We start from the raw sequence: 25,875 nt of genomic DNA on the forward strand, positions 1-25,875 counted from the left end.
GCTGAGCCATGTCCTGGCTCCCCGCTGTTCATCCGCAAAGATGGACACCTTTGATTCTCTGTTTCTCTGGGCACAAGTGCACTTGTACAGTGTCAGCAGGGCAATTATAACTTTCACAGACAATAGTGGCGTAGGGCTAAGGGATGGCCTTCCCATGTTATGGCTACATGGTTTTGATAACAAGCGGAGTTATAAGCCTGTGCTCTAAACTCACTGAGTCACTCTGGATGTTTACCTCAGCCTATCCTTGACCAAAGCACAGCCATGTTCCTTACAACATCATTGTACACTTAGAGGTGGCACAGGCTCAGGGGATATTTGAGGGGCTTTATGTGTTTTGTTGGCTTTAAATTCATGTCCGTTTCTTCGGTATTTATGGGATAGCAAATGGTAAGTATTTGGGGGCTTTAGAAGATTCTGGGTGGCATGCTACCTAGTTCTCTAGAGTTATTTGTTTAGAGGAAATTTTCTTGGCTTCTTATATCTACAAGTATCCCTAGTTATTTAAAATAGGTAATTCATTATTTTTATACATATTGAGAGCTATAGCAAAGAAGATTATATTTTGATTATTTTAAAATTGTGTTTTGGCAGTTATCAGGGGAAATTGGTAAAATATTGAGTAAAAACAGATAAAAACACACACAAACACACATACTATGGAGTACCTTATTTTCTTGGCATAATGTAGTCTCTATCTAGCTTCCATTAGTTGCTTCAATAGAAAATTCAAATAAAATGTCTCAGTATTGAATATTTTAGATGAATGTTGAATTTCTACATGCTGTTGGTTCTGAAGGAACAACACACTCAGCTTGACTGGCCGATGAAGAAATTGATTTCAAATGTACCAAGGAAGTGAATTTTCTGATTCATTGTTTAATTCAAGTATGGTAAAGAGCCTTATCTCTTAGGCTCTTGATAGCTACTGGCTGTCTGGAATGCTATGTTGAGAAGGATTCTGGGGCCATAGTGGGTTTAGAGATTAAAGTGCTATGACCCATTAAAAAAAAGAGGGAGGGAGGAGTGAGCATATGTGTTCCATATCTATAGCCTCTCTGAATTAGGATGATTTCTGTAAGCTGGTGGCTTTTGCAATTGAAGCAGTGTCTAAGAATGAGGGGAAATGAGGCTACATTTGAAAAAATAACACAGATTAAATTTAATACGATTTATGAGATTACATAATATAGCTAGACACAGTGACATAAATGACATATATGATCCCCTTAGTATTTGTTACAAATAAATCTCTAGTAAAGGGGAGTCTTCTTTATCTGTGTCTCTGTATCTCTCTCATTCAATTGGTGTCTACTTCATGAAAGTAAAGATAATTTAGTTTCATAGCTTTATGTGAAAATAAGAGGTAGCTGGTAGGAGCTATTCTAATTTATGTTTATGGATTTACAAACATAATAATCTTTAGCAAGTAGGAAACCCAAACTACAAATTTGGAAGATGTATAATGTTTTTCAGAAATATTTGAACTCTGGATTTTAACAGTTCCCTTGAAAATAATCCAAAATATGGACAAAACTGTTATATGTGTTGTAGCATGATGTTTACCTTGTCTTTTCTATTGTTGAATGATTTATCCCATGGACTACCTTTTCTACATGGACCTTTACACTATCTTCAGATTATTCTTCTTCTTCTTCTTCTTCTTATTTTTTTTTTGAGACGGAGTCTTGCTCTGTTGCCCAGGCTGGAGTGCAGTGGTGCCATCTCGGCTCACTGCAACCTCCGCCTCTCGGTTTCAAGCGATTCTCCTGCCTCAGCCTCCTGAGTAGCTGGGATTACAGGTGTGTGCCACCACTCCTGGCTAATTTTTGTATTTTTAGTAGAGACAGGGTTTCACCATGTCAGCCAGGCTGGTCTCAAACTCCTGACCTCAGGTGATCCACCCACCTCGGCCCCCCAAAGTGCTGGGATTACAGGCATGAGCCACTGCGCCCGGCCGATTTTTATCATTATAAATAACACTACAACATACAAGAAAGTTGTTTTTTTCCGTATTTAGGATTATTTTCATACAATTGAATTTTAGAAATAAAATTACCTGTTCATATTTAGGGATCTTGATATATACTACCAATTATGTTCAATCATTGTTTTCTCCATGTATTCTGCATATTTTCCAATATCTTCTGTAGCACTAGGAATTATCATGTTAAGATTTTGTGTTTTGTTTAACTTAAAACTTGTGCAGTTACAAATACAAGCTGTAGTTTACTGTATAATTTTCACAGAAGTTCCTAAAATGTTTCTGTTTTGCTAAAGGGTGAATAAGAGGTAGCATTCAGTAAGTCACTGAAATGAATGCAGTCTAGTCTAGAGCTTATCCTTTTACTCAGCAAGCATTTGTTTAGTGTCACCATGGGCCAAGCACTTTGCTAGGTTCTGAGCTTACATTGGTAAAAGAATGTGGATCTAGTCTTTCCTTCCTGGTACCTGCTAGAAAGATACACAAGTGCAAGGAAAAGCTACACTTTCCCCTTGCTTTGCCTTCATAGAAGGCAACTGAGATGTATTGCCTTCTATTGTTCAAGCTTAGACTGCATGACTCAAATTTCACCCCTTATAAAGGCTAAACTTCCTTAAGCATCACGTACAAGGCTAATTTTCAATGTTTTCATTCCTTCCCTCTTAAGGGACTATTTTGTAACACATAGTTCTTCTTTGAGTCCTCTCCAAGTTCTCAAAACAAATTCAGAGGCTGAAAACTTGTTCAGAACTCTGATATCGAAGCATCTACTTGCTGAGTGTTTTAGAAGGATTACTTTACAGTTCCATTAAGCTCTAGAGAATGCCTATTTATGCATCCCTTGGGTTTTCATTTGGGGCATTCCTTCATTGTGCAGATAGGAATTTTCCTATATAAGGATAGGTGACTTAGTTACAAAGTTGTCCAGCTGTTTTTATGAGATTGTATGACTGTTATACATGATTATGTCATCACTGTATTTCCTTAATTGCAGTTTGGTATACCAAGAATCTGAGGTTAGTCATTAAGTCATACTTTTTTTAAATGGAAAGAACATATACAAATATTTACTTCTCAATAGTCAAAAGAACCTATTTTATTTTTTCTAGAAAATTCAGAATTGTTAGTGGGCAGCAATAAATTTCTTAGTATAGAAATAGCTATTAAGATGTAATGTAATATGAAATATTATTAGTTCAGTATTATTATTTACTGATTTTGGAAACATTTGATGTTATCGTCATCAAATCTAAGTAAGTTGTGATTTTCCTCTTTCAGATTTCATATAATTCAGTGTTGGGAAAAGTAGAACATGTCAGTAATTAATCGTATATGTATAAATTCTACAACATTCATATGACTTGAAGTTTTTTCTTGGACTTGAACATTCATTTATTAGCCAGAGAGAAATAAGTTTGTTTAAAAGGTACAGAAATGTTTTAAGTTTAATGTCTGTTTGTGGACATTAGTAGATAAAATCTTATAAAATTAAAATATTTTTGTGTTTCACATGAGTTAAAATGGAAAAACCATAAATCGATTTATATATTTAAGAAACTAAAGTTCTTATAGTAAGAAACAATAATGTCACTATTATTGCCTTCAAAGAATGTATTCTTAACAATTAAATTACCCAAAAAAGCCTCACATAAAATGGAATGAAAGTGAGAAACTGCAATTCATTTACAAACTTATCCATTTTCTAGCCTCAAATGTACATAAACTTTCTAAGGAAAAGAGGGTAGGTTCTCATTTCTGAGGAAAAAAGTAGTAGTTTTTCACTTGTCTTGTTGAAACACAGGACAGAACATTAGTAAAGAGTTTGCAGAAAGAGGTATAAGATACGGTTCTTGCCTCTAGGGAGTGTGTGATATCTCCTCTTAGGGGCTAGAAATGAAGACAAACTTAATTATAATTATAATTATAAGCATACAGTTAATGCTTTAAATGTTCAACGGGACAAATATAAGGACAAAATCCCTTATATTTGGGATGATAAAAAAATATCTTGAAGACTATGGGATTTAAACTAGGCTTTGAAGACTGAAGAGACTACTGAGAGTCAGAGATGAATCAAGTTCTGGGGAGAGGAAAGACATCTAAGGTGAGGGAAGGCCCTAGGAGGTTCAGACATGGAAAAATCCAATAAATATAATTACATGAGATAATTTTTATATGAGAAAAACATTGACAACCCAATTTATCCATATCCAAGGTGGCAGGCAGTTTGATTTTCTCTGATGCTCACAAACATTACATAAGCCCCTGGCAAAAATTTTGAAGAACTGATATACGATTTTCCCCACAACATCCAGATGGCTTAAGTTCTAATGAAAGTCTACGGTCATTCAGAATAGGTAATAGGCCTCTCATATTGTATCATATAATCAGAAAGTTATTATTTTTCTTTAGACTCCATTGCTAACATCAGAACTCCCATTCTTTGGCCAGGCAGGAAATTGTTCAGATATATAAGCCTTACGGGGTAGAAATTACATCCAACTGATTCATGTTTGTGGCCCTCATGGTACCTGACACACAGTGGTGTTTAGTGCTACTTGAATTGATATGATCTTAAGTTTAAATTGAAGGGGTATTTGAAATTTATTGGTACAGCTACTTGCATATTTTAGGCAACCAATAATTTCTTTTCACCAGCACCTCAAAAAATAAGGCACCTTACTTCTAATTCTTGTACTAGATCTTTTCACCAAAGAAGACTTAAGGACAAGGCACATGTGACTACCCAGTTTCCAACAATGATAATTATTCTTATAATACCACTTTACATTTATGAGTGTTATATGATTTACAAAGTAATTTTGCCTTCTTGTATCAATGGTACCACAATGACTTCTGTGATGTAGTACTTTATCACCATTTTATAGATGAAAAATGAGGTTCAATGACATTAAGTAATTCACCTAAAATTTCAAAAATAATAAACAATTGTATCTAGAACTCAGTTCTTCTGTCTCCAAATCCAGAATTAATTTCTACTTTATTATGACTAATTACATGTAAATTATCTTGTTGTGTCTATATGCCATTTACTTTGATAGTAGTGAGGTACTAGTTAAATGTACTACTTAGGAGTCATAATAAAGCAGATGTTTTCATAAAGTAATGAAACTAAAGTGTTCTATTTTGATAATTACTTGGGCCAGTCTAACAGGCATTGATTAATCTACCTCTACTGTTGGATTATATATTAGATTTTTTTCTTTTTCCAATCATTCTTTTATCCAATGAATCAATCTTGTAAGGGACAGCAGAGCTTTTCGCTTGGTAGGGTTGTGTGAATATATCTGTAGTGTACGCTGCAGGTTTTCAGAGTGTACAAAAGAAAGGCATGTAAGCATGTACTTCAGTCCTATCTTTAATCTTAATTTGGCTCATAAAAATGCTATTTGAGGACTAATTAGTTATTATCCTTAGGTGGTTGCAAATGTGTTGCTTTTATAATGGTTGTAAACCTACGAATAAGCATGGTCTTAAATTTATGAATTAGAGAATTGACCTCAGTAGTGCTTGATGCTTTGTTATACTAGTGCTTCAGCATAGCTTTATAACAACTCTAAAGATTTTTCTGTAGGCTAATTGGACTCTGTGTATCATAAAATAGCATCAAATAGTCTAATCCTCCTTCTCAGACACAGTCAGATTGTAGGATATAATTATAATTTCAATAATAAACTTTGAAATCTATGTCAACTAAGGAAGAATAATTGTGCCAACTGATAAATCATTACTTTATTGTCATTTCAATTCTTTCAACTTAGCCACAAATGCTAATTAGAAAATAAACATGGTAGCAGAAAAACTATGCTTATGTTATTTTATGTGATTCCTGTAAGTTTCCTACATCTTGTTCATTATCTCATTTAGGTCAGCACTTATGTTTCCTAAGACACTTTTTTTTTCCAAATTAGGTGACATTTTAATAATTTTAGACTAAAGTAATAAAATATTCAAATAATTGACTTGATTAATTCCTTTCACCATGGCTATATCTAAGTAATTTGGAAACAATCATAAGTTCAGTGAAAAAAGTTATTTTTCTTATTTGAACAATCTCAACTTCTCTCTACTTCATAATTTCTTAGTTTCAGCTGTTCTCCCTGGAGGCAACCCCCCTTCTTTCAAAGGTTAACCCCTTCACTTGTGCTCTTAATCCTCTCCTAGCCAGCCTCCTCTAAGACCTTGATCCACCCATGATCTCCCTGCTCTTGGGTCTTCAGTGCTCCTCTCCACAGTATCCTGGCCTCTTACTCTACAAATATATACTTAATCCTTCCCTATTATAGAAACATTTTCCCTGGGCAGTCCCCTTTACTCACAGACTTCTTAAAAGAACAATGTTACTGTCCACTTTTACTTCTTCACACATCCCTTAGCCCATTAAAATCTGACTAGGACTTCTTGAACACTATGGAAATTTCTCCCTCATAGTTGCCGGTGACAGCTGTCCTATCTCCAATGCCAGCGTTGACCTAGGTGTTGCACTAAACTTCCTTTGTGAACCCATTTCTGTCTCTCTCTGTCGTACCATGCCCACCTTTTCTGCCCATTGGAATCCTACATATCCTAGAAAGCTTAGTACGCCTGCTATATTCTACCCTAAGCCCTCACTAATGTCCTTCAAGTTTCCTTCTTTTTTTGGTGGTCCAATACCACTTTTTCTATAATTCTTACATAATTCTGATCTCATTCTGACTTGTGTAATCTAAATGTTCTCAGGCCTCATTAATATGTGGATTTAAATGATATTATATTAACATCAATGCGTAAATTGATATGACTTCTACTTTCTACATACATAACTGCTTAAAACCTACTCTTGTTATTTCTGGGAGCCCCAAAAGTGATGCACATGTGTTCATGTTCAAAAGCAGATATGCTTTTCTTTTTGTTTTCTAATTTTCTTATCAATGCATGTTGCTGTTGCCATTGCTGGGGAGCTCTCTCCATGAAAATCCTACTCTGTGAGACCCAACCACTGCTCATGGCTGCTCATTCTTGGCCTACAGGTGCCAGAGTTACCCTGTGGCTTACGACTGTGTGAGGTGTGCATGTGTGCTTTGGAAGGTGGTGGCAGAGATCTAAAGACCCCTTCTCTAACTGTCCCTTCAGCCCTGAGGCAGTATATCTTGGGCACAGAGCCTCACAGAGTGTTTAATAAATATAGTCCTATCAACTCCTGGCTCACCATCATTTGTGAGTCTCAAAAGCCAGTAGAGGCCAGGCACGGTGGCTCACACCAGTAATCCTAGCACTTTGGGAGGCTGAGGCAGGCAGATCGCTTGAGCCCAGGAGTTCGAGATCAGCTTGAGTAACATAGCAAAACCCTGTCTCTACAAAATACAAAAAAGTTAGCCAGGTATGGTGGTGTATCCCTGTAGTCATAGCTACTCAGGAGCCTCAGGTGGGAGGATTGCTTGAGCCCAGGGAGGTTGAGGCTGCAGTGAGCCCTGATCATGCCACTACGCTCCAGCCTGAGTGACAGAGTGAGACCCTGTCTCAAAAAATTAAAAAATAAAAGGTATGAATACTAGGCAATTCTCTCTGTTATCCTCATGTTTGCCTCTCTCTTCTGATTTACCCACAATAATAACGTAAAGTTTCTTTTGGTTAAGAGGGCTACATTGAGAAAAAATATTTTATGTTATATTGTCGTTATTATTTCTACCTTCAGCTTTGATGCCAGTGAAAGAAGAAATACTAACAAAGTATTTCATTCAATTCCCAAATGATAATAAATACTATATGCTAAACCCTGAGAATTTAAGGATGAATAGAAACAGTCCCCTCCATTGAATTATTTCTGTTTGGAAGGACAGGCCAAAAATGAGCTGTTATGGAATATAATAGCAATTTTTAGATATATGTATGATAAACTCTGAGAGAACAGATGAAGCCAGGAAAAGCTTCATAGAGGAAGTGAAAAGTTGAGCCTTGAAGTGTGAATTTACCAGGTGAGCCAAGGGGCCAGTGTGTGTTGTGGTAGTTAGAGGGAGCATCATGGTAGTTTTAAAGGTCAAAGCAATTTGAGGAATAGTGAGAAATCACATGTGGTTAATGAACACAGGTGAGAAGAATGTCTGGAGGTGGAGAAGACTTGAAAGTATGGGCTGTTCTGAAAGGTCTTACTTGCTGGCATGAGGGGTTTGAACTTTATTCATATTTAAAAAAAAGTGGAGGTGTAGTAGCAATAGCACTACATGCTAGAAAAAAACAGCTGAGTGCATATGCCATTGGGAAAATCACAGCTTTCAATTAGGTCTAGGACCTCCCGGGCTGATCCTAAAGCAACAGTTGAGCTCTCGGACCCAAGGATACTTCAGAATTTAGAGGACCTTTTGGGGGCAGGGTTGGGTTTAATCCAGGGTTAAAAAAAAAATAACCTTTCCTGGCTGAGGGACACCAGAAAAAACTAACCTTCAAAGTATCCTAATTTCTAAACAGCAGACTGTCTAATTTATCCTTGGTTTTTGTTATCCTCATTACTAAAGTATCCTCATTTCTAAAGAGCAGACTGTAATTTATCCTTGGTTTTTGTTATCTGGATGGCATCCAGTAGGGGGACTTGTTTTCAATGGGAAGTCGTTTACAATGCCACATTGAACTAGTGCTAATCAGATCAGGCGTGAGGTTATTAGAGAGTCATCCAAGCTTTGTTTTCCCATTAACAACCTATTTGCCTGAATCCCCTCAGCAAACACAAAAGGGCTAAGATTTCAGAGTCTCTGTGGCTGTGGAACTCCAACATCATCACCCAGCCTGGGAGGAAGGCATTTCAGACAAACCCTCTAGGCCCTGCTAGCCAAATTGCTTGTGACTTGACAGGTGATGGTGGATGTCAGCTGGGAAAGAAATGACTTACTATAAACTCCAAGCATCTCTCACTTCACTCTCAGGAAATGTAACTTGTATCATATTTCTCTTCCTGGAAGATATTCAGCAAGTCAGAGGCCTCACTGATACTTGTAAATACGGAAGTTCTTCCTAAACCCTGCCTCACACTTACTCAGAATGGCAGAATTAATTTGGAAGCCAGTTCTTGATATATAAAAATAGATTTTTTTCCATTTAGCTGTTTAATTTTATAAGCAAAATTAAATAAATAAAGCTTGGTCTTGTTAAATAAATAAATAAAGCTTAGTCTTGTTAAATATGATCTGGAAAATTCACTCTAGCTCTATCAAAATAGCACTTTGCTTTCAAGGCTTATGCTTTGAGCTGGTTGAAGAATTACCTCCGGAACCACTGTAATCAGTAATTAAACTTTTTAAACACTTTGCTATGTGAATGTATCTCACACACAAATTTTTAGAACATCATTTATGAAATGAAATTTCTCTAGAATAATAATGTCATCTTGCTTTTCAGCTTATGAGCACTGAAATTATAAAAGTTTCTTCATCTTTTTTTTTATATTTTAGTTCTTGTCTCACATTCCTTATTATTTATTTAAGCAAAAGATCAAACAGGAAACTGGTAATCATGAGTTTTCTTCCTAATCCTTTCTTGTTCTGTAGCTTGGTTTTATCCTTTCCTTTTTGTATATTTGAAACCAAACTGTTACTACACAGAGACGTAACCATATTACAAACTGTGGTTCTTTTAGGAACACTGAACAAAAACCTCAAATTTGAACTTGCTATACAATGAAATTGCTAATTACTTAATATACTAATAAGTAAACAAATTTATGAGCTTCATTATTGTCTTTATTTTTCTTGACAACAACCCACCAGGGCCTAGTCATGGAGAATAAATGCAACCTACTGTCTGCTTCTATCTCCCCATAAAACAACTGTCAATAAATATGAGCATGTACTTTAAAATAGTGAATTAATTTTAAAATTTTCTGCTTTTCCCCAACTTTGTCATACTTACAATGCTAACCATCTGGAAGGGAGTCTGAAAAGCAAAGTTTATCCTCTTAAGGCAGTTTGTATTGGCTTCTCATTAATTGGACAGCCGGGAATGCTCATTATTTGTTCAGTTGATACCCTCTGTTCCTGGGAGACCAGATACTTCACCTTCATTAAGTTAACTTTGTAGATAACAATGGCAGGCCCTGATTTCACAACTCAGGGAATGAATAGAATGAAAGTTTACTGTATGCCAGGAAAACCATAATGTAGGATTGGTGCAAAAGTTTCTCTTTCTTTCCGTCATCATTTGAGATAGTCACATGATCATTATTTTCACGTTTTAAGAAATTACTTATCTTTTAGTTAGGTTACCATTCTACTGTTGTTCTTCCCAAAGTATGAAAATCCCAATGTGTTACTTTTCATTAGGAAAATAAATACAGAGGTACTATTTATCAGAACACTTTTTACCTTTCTTCACATTACCTAGTTACTAGTATACATGCTGTTCTCATAATTTTCACTACTACTTCCTGAAAATTACACTCATCTCATCTTTTTTTTTTTTTTTTTTTTTTAGACAGAGTTGCTGTTGCCCAGGCTGGAGTGCAGTGGCGCAATCTCAGCTCACTGCAAGCTCTGCCTCCCAGGTTCACACCATTCTCCTGCCTCAGCCTCCCAAGTAGCTGGGACTACAGGCACCCACCACCACGCCCGGCTAATTTTTTGTATGTTTAGTAGAGACGGGGTTTCACCATGTTAGCCAGGATGGTCTCGATCTCCTGACCTTGTGATCTGCCCACCTCAGCCTCCCAAAGTGCTGGGATTACAGGCGGGAGCCACCGCGCCCAGCTTTAAATTACACTCATCTTTAAGGAAATGCTTGGTGAACCATGGCACACATTTACCTATGTAACAAACCTGTGCATCCTGCACATGTACCCCAGAACTTAAAATAAAAATAAAAATTAAAAAGAAAAGAAATGTTTGGTGAAAACTTCTGAGTTTTCTAGAAAATGATCTAAGGAATTAGAGAGAAAATATTCCTGATTTGTTTTCATCTTCTGTAGCATGGCTATCTTTTCCAAAATCCAATAGGCAATAATTTCTATTTTGAAGTCATAACTGTGTGTTTTGTGATACTTCCTGATCTATGCTCAAAATGTCATTAGAGGAAGGAACTGTAATAATTTACCTTTCAGGGCTACTGGCCATGTAGGATGTGCAAATGTCAGAATACTTTGCTTGGAGCCCAAAATATGATTCATTGTTGTTGTTAATATTATAGTGTGATTGTAAACATTTTATTTATTCATTTCTTGAAATTAATATATTTACTTATATCCCTCCTTAATACTTAGGAAAATAGAGATATTTTTCCCCTCATAGTGCCAAAATATTACTTTTAAGTCAGGTTGGTAATGATGAGGGGAATTTTATTCTTAGCCAAAAAAGAAAGCTCAAAAAGATACAAGCAACTTGATATATTGGAAGAAACTAACCTTGGAATTAAAAGTCATAAGTTCAAGTTCCAACCTGACCTCTGGCAGAGTAAAGGTGAGGTAGTTATTTAATGTCTGCAATTTTAATTTCTCATTTATGAAGTGAGATGATTGATCTAAATTACTATCAAAGTCCCTTTCAGCTTTAGGAGTATAGAACTACAGGAAACTATGATGTGTGGTTTCTTATGACTAACACATTTCCAAGGACTTGAAGACTTCTATGAAGACACTTTTGGTGAAATATTGGAGCAGCTATTATATTTTGCTTCAGCCTGTAGAGATTTTAAACTTCTTTTTGAAATTAAGAAACTGATGTGTTTGTTAATGGACTTCTTTTTCTATCAAAGTTTTTGATTAACCTGCTTTAGAATCACATAGCATTTGCCTTTTCCATCTGTTGTTTTCCTGATGAATGTGATATAGCATAGTCTCATAAGGCCTCCATGTTAAGGCCTTATGCAAGATAACATAGATTTTATGCTGAGCAACATAAGTGTTAATCACCTACTAGGACTGGTTATAGGCGTCATTGTGGATTCTCATGAATGGAACAAATTTTTATGACTGCTTCCTATATGCAAGGTACTAGTCTAGATGCTTGATTTACAGCCACAAGTCTTGCAGGTCCCAGTTTTTGTGGAAATCACATTCCACAAAACGAGCAATAAATATGTAAACCAGTAATTCTTAAAAAGTCAGGTAGGCACCTATGAAGAAAATAGAACAAGGTAATGTGTTAGATAGTGACTAGGGTGAGGACAATCTTAGACTGTTCAAGGGAAGTGATATTTGAGCTGAGACCTGAACAGTAAGGAAAAGCCATCTAAATCAAGGGTGTCCGATCTTTTGGCTTCCCTGAGCCACTTTGGAAGAAGAATTGTCTTGGACCACACATCAAATATACTAACAGTAATGATATCTGATGAGCTTAAAAAAAATCACAAAAAAAATCTCATAATGTTTTAAGAAAGTTTACAGATTTGTGTTTGGGCTTCATTCAAAGCCATCCTGAGCTGCATGTGGCCAGTGGGCGGTGGGTTGAGTAATCTTGATGTAAATGAAGACCTCTGGGAAAGACTGTCCCAGGAGAGGAAACAGGAAGTACAAAGGCCCAAGGTCTCAATGAGCCTGGTGTGTTCAAGGAACAAAACTCAAGTCACTGTGCCTGGAGCCTGGGTGCCACACAGAGACTGGAATAGGAGATGATGTGTCAGAGGAAGGCAGGAGTCAGATCACATCATACCTTATGGGTCATGGTCAGAGAAATGCATCTTATTCTAGCAACCATGCAACACTTTTAGAAGGTTATAAGTAAGGGAGGGACCTGGTCTGATTTTAAAAGCTCATTCTAGCTGCTATGTGCAGGCCAGATTGTAAGGAAAGGAAAAGAAGGAGGACAATCAGGACACTATAACAGGAGTCCTGGGGAGAGATGGTGGCCGCTTGGGCTAGCGTGGTGATAGTGGAGATGGAGAGAAGTAGCCAGAGTCAAGATCTGTTTTGGTGATAAAAACAGTAAGGGCTTGGGGTGGTGGCTCATGCCTGTTATCCCAGAACTTGGGGAGGCCAATGCAGATGTATCCCTTGAGGCCAGGAGTTTGAGACCCACCTAGGAAACATGGCGAAATTCCATCTCTACAAAAAAATACAAAAAATTAGCCAGGCATGGCTGCATGTGCCTATAGTCCCAGCTACATAGGAGGCTGAAGTGGGAGGATCACTTGAGCCTGGGAGGTTGAGGCTGCAATGAACCATGACAACACCTCTGTGCTCCTGCCTGGGTGACAGAGTGAGACCCTGCCTCAAAAAAATAAACCCATAAAAAAACACACAAAAACCAGTAAGACTTGCTGATAGGTTAGATAGGATGGGGGATAATAAAGGAAAGGCAGGAATAAAGAATAACTTGCAGGGATTTGGGTGGGGCACCTGAGTGAATAGCCATGTCTTTTATTGAAATGCGGAATCCTTGTGGAAGGATGTGCTGAGGCAGCAATATAAAACGTTCAATTTCAGTTATTTAATTACAATGCCTTTCCCCTCCACGTGGAGGTGCCTACTAGGGACTTAGGTATGTAAGTCCAGAGCACAGGAGAGAGAAATAGACAAGGTTTATCTTGGTTGCATCTCACATCCCCTCCTTTTTGGAACTTTCCTCCCAAACTCCCACTGCCTTAAGGTGACACATTTGCTGCCCAAGACTCAGCATCTCATCTTTGTCTGTCTAACTCAGGAGAGCTTCCTGCTCTGGATTTGTTCTCTCTCTGTGTCTTCCCTCTTAGAACTTCTTTGCTTCATAGCAGTCCCCACAGATCTCTGCTCTGTGCTTTCCAAGGTGAGAATTAATTATTAGACAGTTTGTTAGTAATGTGTGACTGACTTTTTGGGACTATCTCAATATTAACAGAGCTTGTGTTTTATAAACATAAGGATTTTCCAGACAGGAAGAAAGCTCTAAAAGTAGACAATTAGGTGTTTTGGCTTGTTAGTGAAAGCACTTCATAGTTAGGAAGAAAGTTGAATGTACAATCTATTTAATAACAATTATACAAATATAGAGTGATCAAATGCTTCCTGTATCTCATGCCAAGATCTTTTCTGTAATACAGAAATCTTTTAGGTTTTATTCTATTTGTATTTCCTAATGGTTTTAAGTAAATTTTGACCAGAAAAAAAATTTTCATTAATCAGGTAGGAAAAAATCTAGAGAATGAAGTTAATATGGAATTTGGACAAATATAATTCATTCTTAAAGTCCTATACAGTAGAATTGCTTCAGAGTTAATAAAATGTTATTTTTTATCCAACTCCATGTATATTACTACTATTAACTTTGTAATTAAATACTCTGTTTTAAGTAAATGGGTGAAATATTGTCATAGGTATGTTTTTATTTGAAAGTTTTTTGTTTTGCGTTTTCTTCTAATGCTTCAGTGATTTACTTATTATAAAGGCTATAGGTTGGGAGTTCTAGACTTTTGCAACTTAATTTTTACCTACCAAAATAGAAAAAATAATATTTGTTAGTGCCCTTATCAGTTTTTAAAGAATTTGCCTCACCGCCAACATATTGAGGCATATGGCCTTTTATGTGTGTGAGGGGGTGCAGTATGTGTCAATTCTCCCTCATCTCTGTCCTTGAAGAATATAGGGATAATTTATAGGTCACATCAGAGGTTAGGGTTATTTTTCCCAAGATGGGAATAGTTGTAATTTTTAAAAACCTGATCATCTGCCCAATTCATGCCCCTTGCAAAAATTGAGAAAGTAGAGAAAATATAAAGAAAAAAATAAAAATCTTTCTTAATCTTAACACCAAGAAAGAAACATTTTAATGTTAAGATTTTTATGAAATAAATTTTTTATTGGGGTCAAAGCCTCACTGGCAGTGGTTCTGACACCTGGACACTGCTTGTACTGTAATTAGTCATTTTTAAGGAGCCCTATTTCTGATCCCCTGGTCACTTCCCCGATGTTTCATGTGGTTTTCTTCCATTTTATGATTAAACAGAGGGCTGCTGTACATAGAGAATGTCAGAGAGCAGATGCAAGCTACATTTTAGATTTCTGCAACATTGAAGTGAATTACAAGTTTAAAGGAATCCAAGATATATGAATTACAAGGCTTCAGAGATACTCCAGATTATATCTAGAGCTGGCTCCCACCCTCAGAGGCCAGTGTGAAGTGGACTCCCAGGCAACAGTTTTCCCTTGACATGCCTGGAGCACTTCGACCAACTTTAGTTTGACTGTATGATGTTTAGTTAGCCATATATTTAAAATATTGATTTTATATTGAACATTTTATTAATCTGATATACTTGTGCCCTCATAGGCCCATGAATATTTAGATGACGTTAATTAATGTGTAGAAAAGTAGACAATTTAAAATAAAGTATAAATTACACTTAAATTTCACTGAGTCTAGGCTTCAAATGTAGGTTAGTATTAATTTATGTGGATAAAATTTTTATTTATGACATTGAACTACATAGAACATGTATAAAATGGAGGGAAGGGAGGAAATATCCCATTGAGAATTTCTAGCCATGTATATATATACACGTATATATATATACGTGTATATATATATATATATATATATATGAATGAACTTAGCAAGTAAGGATCAACGATATTTTTCGTAATGGGAGTATCACTGAATAAGCAATGGATAGGATTTCTTATAGGAAATTACACTCCATTCAAAATATTCAAGCATGGATATCTTAGACATAGCAAGCTGTCATTATATCTCTCTGGTAACCCAATATGGCCTCTTTTGTAACAGAAATTTTGGCAAGACCCAGAGAAACTATTCTGTGTCATGTTAAGTGTTTGTGCTTGTGTGGTATAAACAACAAGCATAGTTTTTAAGAGTAGATATATTTTTTAATATTTTATTTTTAAAATGCAGAAGTTTTTCTTCAAATAGCATAATTTTGGCAAGCAAAATCACATTTGGTCTTGAAAGCACAATATAAATTTCTGAAAGGGAAATATAGTAATTGTAAGGATTTTCATTCATTATAAACTTAGATTAAAAAATCAATTATTCTTTAAATATAACTAAATTTATTTCAATGTATATTTTAAAATATAATTGTTATATATAAGTATTGATAATCTTATTTTTTTGTCACAGCAGAAACTACTCATGAGAGCAAAAATATTTTCAGCTTTGGAACTAGATTATAAATTATTGAAAAATAATTCTATTTAGGTTTTTTTTTTTGAGATGGAGTCTTACTCTGTCACTCAGGCTGGAATGCAGTGGTGCAATCTCGGCTCACTGCAACCTTCACCTCCTGGGTTCAAGCAATTCTCCTGCCCCAGCCAACTGAGTAGCTGGGATTACAGGCGCGTGCCACCATGCCTGACTAATTTTTGTGTTTTTAGTAGAAATGGGGTTTCACAATGTTGGCCAGGCAGGTCTCAAACTCCTGACCTCAAGTGATCTGCCCGCCTCGGCCTCCCAAAGTGCTGGGATTACTGGTGTGAGCCACCACACCCGACCTCTATTTAGTTTTTGTTTATTAAACATCAAAGTATCATATCAAAATTAAGTACGTCTGTGTCTCTCATTTGCTGGATCACTCACTCATTCAACAGATAAAGTGCCCTGTTGGGTCTGCACTTAGGCTTTGTGAATGATACAAAGATATGTTAAATGCTGTCCTTGCTTTCAAAGAGCTTTCAGTCTTAATAACAGATGGACTGGTGACTGCATGACTATCATCCTAAGTAGAAAATGAAGAGAAAAATGTTTTTGTTGTCTTTTGCTTTGTAAGAAACCACTACAAAACTTAGTGGCTAAAAATAACAATTTGTTATTTCTGAAGGATTTCAGAAAATCTACTCCTCAAAAAAAGCAATAAGAACAGAGGCAAAATTTGTCAAAATCAATATATTCAGAACTTTTTAAGGGGCTTTCACAATCTAATAAGTGATTATTCAAGAAAAACATTGAATCTCAGTAAGACTAGCAGGCTTTATGGCATTTTAACTTATCCTATTCATATCCCTCTCTCTCCAACACATGGTAGGCTTGAAAACCAGTAGCTTCAGAATCACAGTGAAAACTAGCTGCCTAGCAGCTGCTGGAAAGAGAAGAAAGAGTGTGAAGTTCATTAAAAGCTCAATTTTCAGGGAATTGCCATGATTTTTCCTGCCTGGTAGTTCCCTAAAAACCCCAATTCTTAGTTGGTCTTTATTTGACCTGATCAGAGCTTGTAAGAATAGCCTTTTCTTCTGGACATTAATTGAAAATAATCAGTGGCAGTTGTTTAATATTGCAGCTGCTTGAGGCAGCAGTTATAACTGGAATAAACAAGAAGCTGATCAAAAAAATTTTTAAAGAAAAAACCAGGGAAGAAGACATCCATAGAGGGCACTAGAAAGCTCCAACATATTTGTAGGACTCCAGACACATATTTCTATGTTACATGGCTGTGTGAAAACTCAGGAAAGGCCTGAAAAGGCCTTAAAATCTTATCTCTGGCCAAACTCCAAGCTCTGAACAAGCAGAACATGAAGGCTAAGGTGATTTATAAACTACCAGCCTGAACATTTAAGGCATTTTCCATCACACACATAGGCCTTCAGCAAAGGCTGGGATGCTTTTAGGTCAAAGGTGTTTAACTATTCAATCATTAGTTGACTACTAAGCTAAATGAGCAGAGACTGCAGGAGTCACACACTTTACAGAATTTATCCAGGAAAGTGACTAAGCAAATAAAAAGCAGCAACAATAAAGACAACAGACAGCACCAACAGCAAATCATTGACAGGTAGAGTCTAATTTCCAATGTTACCATATTATATTATTTTAAATGTCTACTTTTCTTTCTTTTTTTAAATTATACTTTTAAGTTCTAGGGTACATGTGCACAATGTGCAGGTTTGTTACATATGTATACATGTGCCATGTTGGTGTGCTGCACCCATTAACTCATCATTTACATTAGGTACATCTCCTAATGCTATCCCTCCCCCCTTCCCCCACCCCATGACAGGCCCCGGTGTGTGATGTTCCCGTTCCTGTGTCCAAGTGTTCTCATTGTTCAATTCCCACCTATGAGTGAGAACATGCAGTGTTTGGTTTTTTGTTCTTGCGATAGTTTTCTGAGAATGATGGTTTCCAGCTTCATCCATGTCCCTACAAAGGACATGAACTCATCCTTTTTTATGGCTGCATAGTATTCCATGGTGTATATGTGCCACATTTTCTTAATCCAGTCTATCACTGATGGACACTTGGGTTGGTTCCAAGTCTTTGCTGTTGTGAATAGTGCCGCAGTAAACATACGTGTGCATGTGTCTTTATAGCAGAATGATTTATAATCCTTTGGGTATATGCCCAGTAATGGGATGGCTGGGTCAAATGGTATTTCTAGTTCTAGATCCTTGAGGAATTGCCACACTGTCTTCCACAGTGGTTGAACTAGTTTACAGTCCCACCAACAGTGTAAAAGTGTTCCTATTTCTCCACATCCTCTCCAGCACCTGTTGTTTCCTGACTTTTTAATGATTGCCATTCTAACTGGTGTGAGATGGTATCTCATTGTGGTTTTGATTTGCATTTCTCTGATGGCCAGTAATGATGAGCATTTTTTCATGTGTCTTTTGGCTGCATAAATGTCTTCTTTTGAGAAGTGTCTGTTCACATCCTTTGCCCACTTTTTGATGGAGTTATTTGTTTTTTTCTTGTAAGTTTGTTTGAGTTCTTTGTAGATTCTGGATATTAGCACTTTGTTAGATGAGTAGATATGCAAAAATTTTCTCCAATTCTGTAGGTTGCCTGTTCACTCTGATGGTAGTTTCTTTTGCTGTGCAGAAGCTCTTTAGTTTAATGAGATCCCATTTGTCAATTTTGGCTTTTGTTGCCATTGCTTTTGGTGTTTTAGACATGAAGTCCTTGCCCATGCCTATGACCTGAATGGTATTGCCTAGGTTTTCTTCTAGGGTTTTTATGGTTTTAGGTCTAACATTTAAGTCTTTACTCCATCTTGAATTAATTTTTGTGTAAGGTGTAAGGAAGGGATTCAGTTTCAGCTTTCTACATATGGCTAGCCAGTTTTCCCAGCACCATTTATTAAACAGGGAATCATTTCCCCATTTCTTGTTTTTGTCAGGTTTGTCAAAGATCAGATGGTTGTAGATGTGTGGTATTATTCTGAGGTTCCATTGGTCTATATCTCTGTTTCGGTACCAGTACCATGCTGTTTTGGTTACTGTAACCTTGTAGTATAGTTTGAAGTCAGGTAGTGGGATGCCTCCAGCTTTATTCTTTTGGCTTAGGATTGACTTGGCAATGCGGGCTCTTTTTTGGTTCCATATGAACTTTAAAGTAGTTTTTTCCAATTCTGTGAAGAAAGTCATTGGTAGCCTAATGGGGATGGCATTGAATCCATAAATTACCTTGGGCAATATGGCCATTTTCATGATATTGATTCTTCCTATCCATGGGCATGCAATGTTCTTCCATTTGTTTGTATCCTCTTTTATTTCATTGAGCAGTGGTTTGTAGTTCTCCTTGAAGAGGTCCTTCACATCCCTTGTAAGTTGTATTCCTAGGTATTTTATTCTCTTTGAAGCAGTTGTGAATGGAAGTTCACTCATGATTTGGCTCTCTGTTTGTCTGTTATTAGTGTATAAGAATGCTTGTGATTTTTGCACATTGATTTTGTATCCTGAGACTTTGCTGAAGTTGCTTATCAGCTTAAGGAGATTTTGGGCTGAGACAGTGGGGTTTTCTAGATATACAATCATGTCATCTGCAAACAGGGACAATTTGACTTCCTCTTTTCCTAATTGAAAACCCTTTATTTCTTTCTCCTGCCTGATTGCCCTGGCCAGAACTTCCAACACTATGTTGAATAGGAGAGGTGAGAGAGGGCATCCCTGTCTTGTGCCAGTTTTCAAAGGGAATGCTTCCAGTTTTTGCCCATTCAGTATGATATTGACTGTGGTCTTTTCAATGAACAATTAGAAGATATGCAAAAAACAAGGTATGCAAAACTATGTACAGATAAAAGAGTGGCCAATAGAAACTGTTTCTGAGGAAACCTAGACATTGAACTTACTTAACAATAACTTTGTCTGCTATTTTAAATATATTTAAGTAACTAAAGGAAACTATAATGAACTAAAGAAAAGTATGAGAATGATGTCTTACCAAATAGAGAATATTAATAAGTAGAAATTATTAAGAAGCATCAAATCAAATTTTTGAATAGAAAAATATAAAACAGAAATGAAAAATTTACAAGAGGGGCTCAAGAACTGATCTGAGGTAGGAGAAGAAAGAATCCAGGAACTTGAGGATAGTTCAATTAGTCTGCAGATCAGGGGGAAAAAAATGAAGAAAAATGAACAGAGTTTCAAGACTGTGTAATACCAGCAGGCATGCATAATAGGAATTCTAGGAGTGGAGAGAGAGTAAAGAAAGACTATTTGAACAAATAAGAAATGCAAATTCCTCAAATTTGGTAAAAATTATTAATTTATACATTTAGGAAGCTCAAGAGACTCCAAGAAGGACAAACTGAAAGAGATCCACACTTAGTCACATGATAACCAAACTGCCAAAAGTCAAAGACAGAATTTTTACAGCAGCAAGAGAGAAGTAGTTAACCAAAACAGAAAACAAGAAGTTCTCAATATGAGTAAGCTGACTTCTCATCAGAAACTATGGAGACCAGAAAGCAGTGGGATGACATAGTCAACCTATTGAAGGAAAAAGACTGTAAATCAAGAATTCTATATCCAGCAAAACTGTCCTTCAAAACTGAAGGTGAAATTAAGAATTAAAAAAACCCAGAATTTGAGACTAGTGCATCTGCCCTACAAGAAATAGGAAGGAAATCCTTTAGGCTGAATGAAAGGAAACTAGACAGTAACTCAAATCCAAACAATGACATAAAAAGCACTGGAAAAGTTAATTACATAAATAAATATAAAAGCCAGAATAAATGTACTTTGTCTGTGTTTCTTTTATTTTCTTATCAGATTTAAAATACAGTTGTATAAATACATACATACATAAAGCAATATTAGAAATCTTCATTGATGGGAATATAAAATATAAAGATGTGATTTATTTGTATGACAATAGCACAAAGCAAGAAAAAGCTAACAGGTATATAGAAGCAAAGTGAAAAATAAAGGTAAAATATCCATGTTATATTTAGCATGGTCTTCAGTTGGGACTAGGAAATCAGTATTAGGAACTCATTTGCAAGAATTTAATATGAAAAAGTTTCTTTGGAAAATATTCATTTACTTATTACTAGTGTTTTTTAAAATTCTCTGTACCTCTACTAACAAAATCAAGTTCTACCATTTTATTTCCTTGATAAATCTCTACTGTTTGTCAGACTGCAGTGAATTCTGAGATTTTCTTCTGTTCAATATCTTGTTGAATAAGAAAATGTCACAATTTAATACTGTAATCTCTTCACTCATTTTTATACACTCCAAGCTTTAACAACACTGTACCAGAAGATATTTTAAAAAAGAGAAAAGTGCATAAGTTACACATTTACTGAGAAAAATGTGACTGAGATATTGTGTTACACAGAGCTTTATACCTAGATTTTCTTTTCTTGCAATCTCCAGTTTCCCCACAAAAGTTCTTTGTTTTCCCCCCACAGTGACATATTTCCCAAAGGCCTTCCTGAGGAGTACTCAGTAGCTGCCATGTTTCGAGTACGAAGAAATGCCAAGAAGGAACGGTGGTTTCTGTGGCAGGTTTTAAACCAGCAGAATATTCCACAGGTAAAGTACCATTAGAGTTGTGCTCATTAGTTTTCCTTGTGTGATTAAGCCAGGTGAATTATTTGAACTGTGTGCACAGATTTGCGAGTAGATCTAGTATCCAAATGTTCTATCCTTTAGAGGGATCATCAACAAGAAAATGCAAGTATTCTCATAGTTAGGATGGCCTTGCTGAGATCCGTAATATGAGAGTATAGTGGATAACATCGTGTTACTTTTTGTTTTTATTTTACTTCTAGGTACATATTTTGTTTAAAGATGTAAAACTGCCTTCTCTTTACAACTGCTTCATTAACTAATTCTTTCTAACTAACACATTCTTCACTTTCTGTTGTCTCTAATGTTATATATTATTTTTAAAGCAGTTCATTGTTTCATTGGACAACTCTTGGTGAATAGAGTTGAGACTTAAATATTTATCCCATCAATAAAAATTTATGGAACACATGCTATATGCTCGGTAGTGACAAGAAAAGAGATCTGAAAAACAGAATTTGTATTATCAGGGAGCATAAGGCGTAAGGAGATGACATCTAGGAGAACAACATAATATAGCATAATTATAATACAGTGGAACAAGTGCAGTGGTAGAGTTAAGCTTAGTGTTGGGTATGGACAATGGGAGCACAGAAAGGGCAGCTCATCAGAATTAGGGGATGGAGAGAGCAGGAATCTAGGAAAGCATGTAGAAGAGATGGCATTTGGGCTGAAAAGAGGGAATGCTGGCACTCCAGCGAGGGGAGAGGAACCTCAAAATTACTTACTGGCACCATACATTAGTTTTTACTTGTATACATATCCGTTGAAATGTTTTAAATCATCACTGATCTTTTAATCTGTTAATACAGCTACAATTTTATGATGAGTAGATCAACCAAGAGTATGTCCTCTATAAAATGTGTTTTCTCTGTTCCTTGCAAAGTATCAGTGGTGAAAGAATTGATCTTAGCTTCCCTACTTAGGGAAATGATCATATTCTTAGTCTTCTTAAATTGGTAACCTTAAATTCCTCTGTTACTAATACAGAGCAATAATTTATATATCTTATAAAATTTTATCTATAATGTATATAAATTATGTATATATAAACTTATAAATGGTTTAGATAAACATTTAAAATAACTACACACACACACACACACACACACACACACACTCTTAGATGTTCTGTTAGGAAGCAGCATATTACATTCATCAGAATGCTCCATTTCTAAACCATTTTTGTAGTGGTGTTTGCTGTTCTTTTATTTTAATAAACCTGGTGGACACAAGTATCATCTAAAATATTTTACTAAGTGCCTCAGTTATACTAATATGCATCTTGAGCTTTTCTTTCTGTGCTTTAATAATTTTGAACATTGATTTTTAAAACATTTAAAGATACTTTACTTTTTGCAGATTTCTATAGTAGTTGATGGTGGAAAGAAGGTGGTGGAATTTATGTTTCAAGCCACGGAGGGAGATGTGTTGAACTACATTTTTAGAAATCGAGAACTCCGTCCTTTGTTTGATCGTCAGTGGCACAAACTTGGCATTAGTATACAATCGCAGATCATTTCACTTTATATGGATTGTAATTTAATTGCGAGGAGGCAGACTGATGAAAAGGACACTGTGGATTTCCATGGACGGACAGTTATTGCTACGCGAGCTTCAGATGGCAAGCCTGTGGATGTAAGTTGTGATGTTGGTTGTGAAAGAGAACTAAAATTTCTAACTAAAAGAAAAAATCTTATTAAAAACATCCTCCTTTTATTACTGTGTAATAGATTCCCTTCTCATCAATTTTATTAATTTAATTAATTTGCCGTCAGATGTGTGAAGAACAGTTATGTTATTTCCAATTGTATTTTCACATATATTATTTTCACTCCATTTTATACCCATTTTCTCCAGCCTGAGAATTTAAAATAATTAGGTCATGCCTTAAAAAATTAGATTATTAAAAGTAAAAATTGAAAATATGATACAAAATATAATCTTGGTCTAAGTTCATATGTTTTAAATAGAAAGGACTGGAAAAAGCTGAAGTTTAAATTAAATGGTTCCAGATTATCTGCTATTTTCATTCAAGAACAATAGACTATTCATCCTTACAATAGCAATTACTTTGTATTGCAGACTATTTTTTATAAGCTTATAATGGTTTTTCAGGGTTCTATTGTACGGAAAAAGTCACTAAATGTATTAGTAGGTCATTTGAAAGAGAAAAATTGCCTAGTAAAACCCTTTTGGATAAAAAGTTCCTTTAAATATTACATTTGAAGCTAACATGATATAGATTTATTATTGATTTCCCTAGAGAACAAGGTCTGTAATCTTAAAAAAAGTTAGATATATCTAAATTTGATGGCTGCACGTTTTCTTAGTTTATTATGTATAAACAGTTTATAGTTTATTTCTTAGAGTTTTTGCAAGAACGGGATCCAGTCTTGGACCTCAATCTAAGAAGATTGAGTGTTCTATGTCCTGTGTCTCATTAACTTCTCACCCTAGGATAGAATTGATCCCGGGCTAGGTGCGGTGGCTCATGCCTGTAATCCCAGCACTTTGGGAGGCCGAGGTGGGCGGATGATGAGGTCAGGAGATCGAGACCATCCTGGCTAACATGGTGAAACCCCATCTCTACTAAAAATACAAAAAAATAGCCAGGTGTGGCAGCACACACCTGTAATCCCAGCTACTCAGGAGACTGAGGCAGGAGCGGGAGGTTACAGTGAGCCAAGATCATGCCACTGCACTCCAGCCTGAGTGACAGAGCAAGACTCTGTCTCAAAAAACAAAAAACAAACAAACAAAAAAAGAATTGATCCCACAATTTGAGGCTAAAGAATATCACGTGAATCCTTATAAAAAGGATATAGGTAAAAACCATGGTATTACAGTGGTTTCATAATTTCATGTGGATTCTTGGTTCATCTGAGGATAAACTTGAAGGCATGTCACAATGATGCAGTATTTTTGGAGATAGTCACTGTTTGAGTTAAACAAACAAAATATATATTTTTATAAAAGATTCTTGGTTCTACTGAAACTTTGAGTGGATTAATTTTTCATCATCTCCGTACAAGCTCTGTGATTCGTAAGATCTGTTATGGTGTGAAAATGTGTTTATTTGGGCTGTGTGTTATTGAAAAAAATTATCATGATTTAGTTTTATTTCACATATCCCACCTGTGTGTTTTTGTGAGAAAGTGACAAAACTGATATGAAGATTTTTTTTTAAAATCAACTCAGCATTTTGACAAGCATCAGTACAGATTTAGCCTTAAGCATTCTCCTTCTAAAGCACTATATCAGTGAAGCATTCTAAAGTAATGAATGAATAAACAAAGCATAAACTATTCTGACTGTCATTTCAATGTCATGGAACTCAATTAGGTTGTAATCCTTTGAAAACTGATCATCTATCTTTAGTTAAGTAAAACAATTCATAAGCAGGACCTGGTACAATGGATGGTACATAATAGGATTTCAATATTTATCGACTATTTTGATAACAGTGATAATAAATAAGTTTAGTTAAGAACAATATTAATTAACTGGAGTTCTCATTCTTCATTCTAAATAATTCATATGTTACTGCTGGTATTTCATTATACTATGTAAGACAGTGTATTCAAATTTTATAAATAAAAATTAACCTTAATAACCTTGCAAAAAGTTACAGAACATAAATCATTACATTTCATTTAGTCTCATGATTTTGCATTTTCTGCAAATCTTAGGCTGCTCATGAATCTGTAAGATGTCTGGAGTTCTTAATGCATTCTATGAACTGAATTTATTTTGTTCATCTGAGGTGAAAAGTAAAAGTTATAGTTTTTTTCCCCCCTTTTTGCTTTTAAAGTTGGAGTAGAGATTCACCACTAATCACAAATGCCTGCTTTCTATTATTATAGGATTAATTATTATAAGATTAGAGTTGGGTCTTTCTATATAAAGTACTTATTGACCTCAAAATAATGCATTATTTAATACAACATTTCAGTGCTTGAAGAATTCAAACAGCCTATTTAAGAATTTGTTATATTGCTATTTTATTAATAATCAGTACTATTTACTTTTTCTTATGTGGTGATTTGATCTTGCATTTAAAGGCATGATTATACTTTCCTTGAACTACAGTTAATTTCATGTCCAAATGCCAAAAAAAGAGAAATCTGCTAAGCAAATAGAAGGAATCAATTATTTTTGTAAAAAGGTTGTTAGCCTTTCTTAGATTATA

The 25,875-nt window shown here is 35.6% G+C and overlaps 1 protein-coding gene across 5 annotated transcripts in view; it reads left to right on the forward strand.

Annotated features, from left to right (window-relative positions):
- COL19A1 (collagen type XIX alpha 1 chain) overlaps positions 1 to 25,875 on the forward strand; it is a 356,800-nt gene that overhangs the window by 38,692 nt on the left and 292,233 nt on the right. For all 5 annotated transcript variants that reach the window (XM_054492353.2, XM_054492351.2, XM_063666306.1 and 2 more), the window contains exons 5-6: positions 21,524 to 21,647; positions 23,046 to 23,321. In XM_054492353.2, the coding sequence (XP_054348328.2) occupies positions 21,524 to 21,647; positions 23,046 to 23,321 (400 nt within the window). The remainder of the gene's footprint in view (positions 1 to 21,523; positions 21,648 to 23,045; positions 23,322 to 25,875) is intronic.

This window comes from Pongo pygmaeus, chromosome 5 (assembly GCF_028885625.2).
Source record: "Pongo pygmaeus isolate AG05252 chromosome 5, NHGRI_mPonPyg2-v2.0_pri, whole genome shotgun sequence".
NCBI classification, from domain to species: Eukaryota; Metazoa; Chordata; class Mammalia; order Primates; family Hominidae; genus Pongo; species Pongo pygmaeus.